This window comes from Corvus hawaiiensis, chromosome 19 (genome assembly GCF_020740725.1).
Source record: "Corvus hawaiiensis isolate bCorHaw1 chromosome 19, bCorHaw1.pri.cur, whole genome shotgun sequence".
Lineage (NCBI taxonomy): Eukaryota > Metazoa > Chordata > Aves > Passeriformes > Corvidae > Corvus > Corvus hawaiiensis.
Genome location: NC_063231.1, coordinates 2,218,388 through 2,227,740, shown reverse-complemented (window position 1 = coordinate 2,227,740; position 9,353 = coordinate 2,218,388). Strand labels below are relative to the sequence as shown.

At 54.2% G+C, this 9,353-nt stretch overlaps 1 protein-coding gene across 1 annotated transcript; it reads left to right on the top strand.

Annotated features, from left to right (window-relative positions):
- Positions 1-1,261: 1,261 nt before the first annotated feature.
- KCNJ2 (potassium inwardly rectifying channel subfamily J member 2) lies at positions 1,262-7,935 on the top strand. Its single transcript, XM_048323892.1, has 2 exons — positions 1,262-1,375; positions 6,135-7,935. Exon 2 carries the CDS (start codon positions 6,351-6,353, stop codon positions 7,632-7,634), a length of 1,284 nt encoding a protein of 427 aa, XP_048179849.1. The 5' UTR covers positions 1,262-1,375; positions 6,135-6,350; the 3' UTR covers positions 7,635-7,935.
- The last annotated feature ends 1,418 nt before the right edge of the window (positions 7,936-9,353 follow it).

Below are 9,353 nucleotides of genomic sequence, written 5' to 3'. Positions count from 1 at the left end.
CAGCCTTGCTCCAAAAGATCTTAGTCCAGGGATCAAAGCTCTTGTTTTGGAAGGGATGTTTCATCTGAGTTAAAGAGAAGGATTTTCGGTTTAGGAGAGGTGTTGTGCTGTGCTTGTCTGGCTTCTCATGCCTGTTAGGGTCGGGAGTTTGGGATGGGACACCCTGCATCCTGGCATTTCCCTTCACTAAAATAAAGAAAGGGACAAAAGGAACGAAACTGTTCTCTCTCCGGTATTTCTTCTCACTGCCCGGGGCCTCGGACATCAGCCCAAAACATGGGAACAGGAGCGAGCGGGCACCCAGCTCCCACACGGGACCATCCCAAACTCCCTGTGAAGTCCCGCAAAAGCCTTTATAGCTGCCGAGGGAGGCTGAGGGGATGCCCGCGGCAGGTGCCGGGTGCCCGCGGGAGCAACCGGAGGGTCCCGGGGCCGGGGAACGAAACCGCACCGGCGCTGCCTCCCCGCAGAGCCGATGGAGCGCGGCCGTCCCCGTTCTCCACCGCGGCTTCTCCCGGGAGTCTCCGCACGGGGAACCTGGCGCCTTCTCCTGGCCCCCTCTGCACCGGGGACCGGAGAACGCGGCGTCTTCTCCTGGAGACCCTCTGCACTGGGGATCCAGGGACGCGGCGCCTTCTCCCGGGACCGTCTGCACCGAGTACCCGAGGACCCGGGGACCCGGCGCAGAGGGGACCCGGTGCCTTCTCCTGGCACGCTCTGCACCGGGAACCCGGGGATCCTCTGCACCGGGGATCCGGGGACCTAGCGCCTTCTCCCGGACCCTCCGCAGAGGGGACCCGGGGATCCGGTGCCTTCTCCTGGCAGCCTTTGCACAGGGGACCCGGGGATCCTCCGCACCGGGGATCCGAGGATCCAGGGACCCGCTGCCTTCTCCCGGGACCCCGTGCACCGGGGAGCCGGCGCCTTCTCCTGGCACCCTCTGCCCGCGGGAGCTTCCGCACGGGGTACCCGGCGAGCCGCTGCAGCGCGGACCGGGGGACCCAACGCCTTCTCCCGCGACCCTCCTGGCAGCGGGAACCCCGGCTCCGTGCGCCGCTCCGGAGCATCCCGGCTCCTTTCCCGGCTCCTTTCCCGGCCCCTCCGGAGCATCCGCGCTCCGCTCCGGCCCCGCCGCTCCCGGCCCCGCTGCCCGTGCTCGCCGCGGCCCCGCCCCCCGGGCCCGCCCCGCGCTGTGATTGGCTGCGGGCGCGCGGGGGGCGGGGCCGGCGGGGCCGTATTAAACGTGCCATGGCCGCCCGCAAAAAGGGGCCGCGGGCGGGCGGGAGCGCAGTGCGAGCGGAGCGGGCACCGGGCACGGCCTCGGCACGGATCTACCCCCTTCTCCGCGCCGGCACCTCCCTCGCGGCCGCCGCAGGTAAGAATCGCCTTCTTGCTCTGTCTCTTCCCCTCTCCCTGAGGAGGGGAGGCGATGCGCTGCACGCGCGCTGTCGCGACACCCCCGCGATAAAAGCTCCGCTTTATGTCGCTGCCTCCGGCTTGGAGAAGAGGGGAACTTCTGCGTTTCTCACGGAGCTATTCTCAGCGCCTACAATAATTCGATAGGTATGGCTGGAGCGCCCGAGCATCTGCTTCCAGCATCTGTTTGTGCTCATAACTTTCCATGCACCAGCTGCTCCCCCCCGGGATATTTTATCCTGGGGAAGGGTTGGAAGTTCGCATGACAGCTCCGTGTCGCACAAAGCGCACCGCTCCATCCCTTTGCCTTCTTCTCGCCTGTTGTTTCCTGCACGGAGAGAGGGCAAAAGCAGCGAGTCTCGGCACTCGGATGCGTGGGTTTGAGCGTCCGGGATGGTTTAGAGGGGTGTGAAATGAACCTGTAGCTTCATTCATCGGCATGCTGCAAACGGGAGGGTTTCTTTATTTTGACCATCCTGCCAAAAAAATGGGAAGCAGGAAAAAAAGCATCTGGGTCGGCAGTGGAGAGCTGTATTGTTTCAGCTTAGCTCATGACAGTGAGAGGAAAAAATACTGATAAGCAAAGGCAGATGGATTTGGGGGGTCAGTGACCGGGCGGGGGCCGCTGGGGACCCGCAGGTGCTGCTGGGGACCCGCAGGTGCCTCTGGGCCGGCTTGAGCCGGACCCGCAGCTCTGTCCCCACCCCGCAGGCTGCCCGCACTTGTCTCCGTGTCTCGGCCTTACCTTTACACTTGTTTGCTGTTCCATCCTCGCAGCCGGTGCGCCGCGTACACCCCCTGCTGATGGCTGTTCCACTCGTAGTTATTTTGTCATCAGCCACAAATACCCCGAGCCCGTCTCCTTGGCAGGACAGCAGATGCGAGCGCCACTTGTCCTTCCCTTTCTCCTATTTCTTCGCACCCATTTCTCTGCATCATGTGCTCTTTTTTAATTTTTTCTCCCCCCCCCGCCGCCCCGCTGCCTGTCCCTGAAGGTCAGCTCCTTCTCCCGGAGTTCGCCACTCCGTGTAACTTGAGTCCTGCCCGGAGCAGCGGAGGAGCCCTGGGGAATGACTTTTAAGGAGAAAGGTTACAACGGCGGCCGTGCCCGGCAGCGAGGAGCAGGAATGTGGGAACAGGCTTGGCTGGAGCGAGAAGCGGCTTTGTTCTGCTTTCCGAGGGCAGCAGGGAGAGCGCTGGGCTGAGGAGGTGCTGGTGCTCTCTTGGCAACATGTGCCCGGCTCGCTGCACAGGGCTCGGTGGCGTCAGCCGGGGAATAACCGCTCCAAGCGCTCCGTACTGCTCCTGTCCACCCCTCCCCTGCTCCTCTCGCACTCCAGAGTTATCCCTCAGTCTTTAACCTTCTGCACAAATTCTCCTCCTGCTGTGCCTTGCGATGTGAGCACCTTTCCGCAGGGAAGGTCTGGAGGGGGATGCTCAGGGGAAAGTGAAGGTTTGGGCTCCTCGTTGTGGCATCTCCCCAAATGCTGGCTCAGAAATGCTGCAGATGCAGCACAGCCCCGTTTATGTCCGCTCCTCCAAGCATCCCCTCGCAGCAGAGCAAGCCAGGCTCTCCCATCCCATCCCTTCCCAGTCATCCCGTGTCTGTGCCAGTGCTGGTAATTCCAAACTGTGTTGCTTGTATTCCCTTCCAGGAGGAAAGGTCACCTGGATTAATAATAATAGCAATAATCATAACAACACAGCTGATGATGAATAATTTACAGCTCTGTGTGTGTCTGGCTGCACTGCACTAGGCCCAGTTACACAAAACTGGGGTGGGCTGGTGGTACTGGCTTGGCTCCTTTTGCCCAGTGAGGATTGCAGGGCTGCTCCCACACCAGCCTGGAATTTTTGGTGCCACCAGCACTTGGTGCTGGGGTGGAGTGAGGGGCAGCAGCCTTGTTCTGCCTTCGAGCAGCAGGTGGATCGGCACAATAAGAAGTAGCATTAGGTTGTCCTGCTGGTTTGTTCCTGGGTTTTTTGGGGAACTTCTGGTGGAAGTGGTTGTGAAGGTCAGGGTGAGCACAGAGCAGGTGCAGGGGCAGCCAGTGGATCCACTGGCATTTCCCAGGACCTGTATTTCCATGAGCAGGAGCGAGATCAGCCCCTCTGGCTGGTCCCTGTGCATGGTGTTGCTCCTGCTCCCATCCCACCCCTCCCATCCTCCTCCCCACTCTGAGCCCTCGTAGGAAGAGAGGCAGTTTGTGCTGGAAAAGCAGGCACAGGGCTCTGCAGCCCTGGAGTGTGCCAGAGCTCTGTGCTGTAAACTTCCAGCAGGCTGCAAAGGTGCCCCCAGGCTCACCCCCAGCTTTGGGGATGCTTAGAACCAAAGGGGTGCAGCTTCATCCCCACAGCACAGCCAGCGAGGAGGAAGCTGGGCAAGGGACAGGAGATGAGAGGTGCTGGGTCCTCCAGGGGAGGAATATGAAAATTCTGGTCCCAAACTTCTAAATGCAGCCACAGGAAGCTGGCGTTAGGATTTCAGGAGTTTGTGGAATTCAAACAAGTGTCCTCAGGTCGAGACTTTTGTGGGAGAAGGTGCATATTCAGACGTTTAAAACTTTGCAGCTTATCTTTTCTCTCCACTGCAAGTTTTCCTCTAAAAATCCAGGGGGGAAAAAAAAAAAAAATCCAAACTCCAGAATAAACTGTTTTGTGGGCTGTGTGTTTCCATCAGCTTGGAACAAAACAGGCTTTGACTGTGGAAGTCGAACATGACTGTGATTATAGGATGTGGTTTATGAAAGTGATCGATATGCAGACCAGTGCAATGGCTTTTCAAGAAGTTTTTTTATGTGGGATGTATTAACAGTAATTTCGCTTCCCCGCTGTGTTCAGGTTTCTAATAAAAGTGGGGTTTTGGCCAAAGCAAATCATTTAAGTGAGCATTAAGAGAGTTCTTTTGTATTTTTGAGCACTATATCCTGACGGGAATGAGAAACCCTGGGAACAAAAAGGTGTAAGGGGGGAAAGTTGGATCTTTACACAGATTAGGCAAGGCAGTTGTAAAAGTAAGAATAAGTGCCCAGAAGAAGTGAGAGGGCAGCTCCAGCAGAAGTGTTCGGTGCTGAGAGCTGCACTCGAACGGGCATTGCAGAACCCGCCAAAAGCTGCCAAACTGTCTTGTCTGAGCTGAAGTCACAGATGACTAATCTTGGCAAGGAGGCATTGGGACACATTCTTGCACAACAAGCAGGAGCGAGGGGAAAAGAGGAGGTGAAAGTAAACCCTGAGGAGATCCTGGAGGGAAAAGCAGCCTGCAGGCAGCTGATGATGTTGCTGTTTGTCGCCTGCTCTTTTCCTAGCAAGTGTTTGCTGAGCTCAAGCCTTTGTAATGTGCTAGAAGGATGTGGGAGGGCTGAGGAGTTGTTTGAAATCGATCAAGTTTTTGGAGCACCTCAGCAGGGCTTTAGGGGCTGGGTTGTTGGGAAAGGAGAGAACATCTTATCTACAGCTGTTGTCAGATTCCAGTCAGAGGAAGAGCAGAGGTCCTGCTGGGCAGGGGTTGTGCTCCACGGTGGCTGCAGTTTTGTTGGCTTTTGGACAAACTCAGATGAGTTTTGATAACATGAATTTAGGAAGAGCACCGTGATTTAATCCCGTGCTACTGTGAATGGTTCTGGAGCCTCCCATGCTGAGCCAAAGGGACAGCAGACATTCCTCTCCAGCTGGGTTTAGCTTTAGTCCCTCTGTGGGCCGTGTGTGCATGGAGCAGTTGCTTTAATGCATCCCTTCTCCTCTGCAGTATTTCAATTCCATTTCCTGATAGGCAGTACATGACTTAATGGATGACGCACTTGTTAAAAGCTAGACCTGGGTCTAAGCCAGACCTCCCTGAAACAAGTTTTTGGTGGCTTCTCCCCTCAGGAAGGAGCTTTTGTAGCCTTTCTGCTGAGTCTTGATTGGTGACATTTCAGACCCTGGGGACCGTTACCCGCTGGAGATGGAAGCGGCTGCCCCGGGCTCCCGCGGGGAAGGTGCTGGGACTCGCTCCTCTAGGTGTTAGGAAGGTGCTCAGCTGGTTCTGCTGCGTTTTCCTGGTGGCTTTAGCCAGAAGCAGATGAAGGGCTTTACAATGTCTAATTTTTTGTGCTACTTTCAGCCCATGCAAGTGTGAAAACCACAAAGATCCCGGTGATCTGGAGTTAGAGAGGAGCTGCTGCAGCCTTTATTCCTGAAATTTGCTGAGAATACATAACTCCTTCTTTTAGCTTAATTCAAACAATTGTATGTGCTTTAATTTCATGGAATCACCGCTATTTGCACTTCCCAAGTTTATTCCCTTTCTCCACCTTCCCTTTTGCACACTCCCTGCTTTGCCGTGGGTCAAACAGTCCACGAGACACATCATAAGTCACTGCAGAGCACTTTGATGTTTATGTTTGAACAGAAGGATGTTAAAGGGAACTGTTTGTTTCAAAAGAAGCAGAAATGACAGTTGTAAATAGCAGAGAGATCCTTTGCGTGTTCAGCTTTCAAGTGACTATTGCTCAGACTGCTGTGACGCGATCCCGCTGGCGCTTTCCCTCGGGAAGAGCGATTCCCTCCTTGCAGTAACCGTGGGACCCCTGTCCATGCACAACTGTGGACATGGAGCATTGCTGAAAATCTCATTAAGAGAGAGGAAACTTCCTGCAGGTCCACAGGTGTCATTTTCCTTGGTTCCTTATCCTTTTCCTCCAGGATCTAAAGTGCCATTTCTCTTTCTCTTGCAGACCATGCCCTCTCTATGACGGTGGCTGGCTGAGCTCACCCTGCATGCCAGAAGACTGTCCTTGGTTGGTCCGAGGGCTTCTGGGGACTCCGGCCTCTGCCCGGTTTTTCCGCGTGTGTGTGTTCCTGTAGAACTTTCAAAACTGTTTCTCCAAAGGGTTTTGCAGAAACTCAGACTGTTTTCTAAAGCAGAAGCACCTCAGTCCCCGGCAGTAGTGATGGGCAGCGTGCGAACCAACCGCTACAGCATCGTGTCCTCGGAGGAGGACGGCATGAAGCTGTCCACCATGGCCGTGGCCAACGGCTTCGGCAACGGCAAGGGCAAGGTCCACACCCGGCAGCAGTGCCGGAGCCGCTTCGTCAAGAAGGATGGACACTGCAACGTCCAGTTCATCAACGTGGGCGAGAAGGGACAGCGCTACCTGGCCGATATCTTCACCACGTGCGTGGACATCCGCTGGAGGTGGATGCTCGTGATCTTCTGCCTGACTTTCATCCTCTCCTGGCTTTTTTTTGGCTGTGTGTTTTGGTTGATTGCACTGTTGCATGGGGATCTGGAGAACCAAGAGAACAGCAAACCTTGCGTGTCTCAGGTGAGCAGCTTCACCGCAGCCTTCCTGTTCTCCATCGAGACCCAGACCACGATCGGCTACGGCTTCAGGTGTGTCACCGACGAGTGTCCCATCGCCGTGTTCATGGTGGTTTTCCAGTCCATCGTGGGCTGCATCATTGATGCCTTCATCATTGGTGCCGTCATGGCAAAGATGGCTAAGCCAAAAAAGAGGAACGAAACTCTGGTCTTCAGCCACAATGCCGTGGTGGCCATGAGGGACGGGAAGCTGTGCCTGATGTGGCGCGTGGGCAACCTGAGGAAAAGCCACTTGGTGGAGGCGCACGTGCGGGCGCAGCTCCTGAAATCCAGGATCACGTCGGAAGGGGAGTACATCCCCCTGGATCAAATAGACATCAACGTGGGGTTTGACAGCGGCATCGACCGCATCTTCCTGGTCTCCCCCATTACAATAGTGCATGAGATAGACGAGGACAGTCCTTTGTATGACCTGAGCAAACAGGACATGGACAATGCTGACTTTGAGATTGTGGTCATCTTGGAGGGCATGGTGGAGGCCACCGCCATGACCACCCAGTGCCGCAGCTCATATCTGGCAAATGAGATCCTCTGGGGCCACCGCTACGAGCCCGTGCTCTTCGAAGAGAAAAACTACTACAAGGTGGACTACTCGAGGTTCCACAAAACGTACGAAGTGCCCAACACACCCATCTGCAGTGCCAGGGACTTAGCGGAGAAGAAATACATCCTCTCCAACGCCAACTCCTTTTGCTACGAGAACGAGGTGGCCCTCAGCAGCAAAGAGGAGGACGAGATCGACACGGGGGTGCCTGAGAGCATGAGCACAGACACCCACCCGGACATGGAGCACCACAACCAGGCGGGGGTGCCCCTGGAGCCGCGGCCACTGCGGCGGGAGTCGGAGATATGACTGGCAGGCTCTGCCTCTCCCGCGTGGTTGGAAGGCAAAAACCCCACCGTGTCCATCGGGCAAAGGCTCGTTGACCTGAGACGCTGGCCCAGAACAGTTTGCAGACAACGGTACTGTGGAAGAGTGGTGTGAAGGCAGCAGACCCGAGGAACCCAGGCTGGTTTTAGGGCTGTCCGCAGAGGAGGGACGACAGGAAATGAACTCTAAACACAAAGCACTAAACATGTCTAAGTATGAACAGAAGGCACATATGTTGTAGAATAAATTATGTATATATTTTTTTACAAAACTTGAACTTGCAGGCAAGCTTTGGTTGGGTTATTATTATTTTTTTTTTCAACTTTTTTCCAGAATGCTTCTATCTAGGGAACAAGAATGTTTTTAATGGCATAACAAAGGCAAGAATCTGCCTTATTAATATTATTATAATTATTTTTTAAAAAGCTGCTGCTAACTACATGAACACAAATGGTTATTTTTGTTGCAGTGTAGTTTTTATTTTCTCTTGTGTAATTTAAAAAGGAAAAAAAAAAAGTCAGTGTTGAACTTTTTGGGTTGAAAGGCTTGTGATCAGTTCAGAGAGGCCAATGTTGCCAGAAAGTTTAAACTCCTTTTGAGGCCAGTAGTTGATAGCTAGAATCAATTTCTCTCTTTCCAATTACATAAGGGGCATTATGTAATATCAGGCCAATCAGTAGCCTCCAGCAAAATTATGATTTTTTTGGGGGAGAATTTAATTCTCTGTCTAAAGGAAAAACAAGACAAAAAGATGTGTACACATAGGAAAAAGTACTAAGTTCAAACTACCTAAGTGGATACCAAAGAAAATGCACAGTTTTGCACAGTGGAGTTTATTTAAAAAAAAAAAAAAGGAAAAAAAAGGAACAGGCTGCTTTAAACAAAAAAAAATCAAACCTCAGACACTTTTTTGGTTTTGACTTTTTCTTTCTTTTTTTTTTTTTTTTCTTTTTTTTTTAAGACCTTTATTTTGCACCTTATTCGAAAGGCTTAAAGCTCGGATCTAAAGTGAGCTGGGCCTCCTCCTCTTTCCCCCTGTGCTTCCATGGGGAAATAAAAGCCCTGTTTTCTTGTAGGGAAAAAGCTTGGTTGGGGGAAGCAAACCAGCATCATCTGTGTGTCCTCCCTGGCCTGCCCCAGCTCCTCAGCTCCCGGTGCCGCCGGCATCGGATCCCGGTCCTCGGCTGCTGGGGGCTTTCCCTGAAGCTGCGCCACGGACACGCTGTGGAGCTGCTGGCTGATGCCAGAGGCTGCTGGGGTTTGGCCGTGGATGAGCCAGGCAGCGGAGAGATCCCCGGGAAGAGGTTTTTGAGGAGGAAGGAAGAGGAGGAAAGGGCCTTGGCAGCACAGCACTTGGGAGTAGCGGAGGGCCAGCAGCATTTTGTGCAAAATGCTTCTCTTCAGCAGGGCAGGGGTGTCAGGAAGGTGGATTTGCATCTCGTGGAGAGAGGGATTCTTTGGGGAGGATGAGGCTGCAAAGGGAGGTTCAGGTTCATCTCCTGCCTCCTCTCCCTGGCAAACCCCAGCTGGGTGGTCAGCAGGTGACACTCACTCGTCACTCATCACCAAGCAGATTTTGCCACCTTCGGCGAAGCTCTGGTGGTGTTTTGGCTCCTTCACCCAAAAGGCTTTAAATTCTCTGTGCCTCTAAGCTCAAGGAGACAGCAAAGCTGTGCTTGGCCCCTGCTCCTGGGGGCGGTG

Excerpts from the sequence above, each read along its gene's own strand:
- KCNJ2 (XM_048323892.1), top strand. The coding sequence starts at position 6,351 with ATGGGCAGCGTGCGAACCAACCGCTACAGCATCGTGTCCTCGGAGGAG.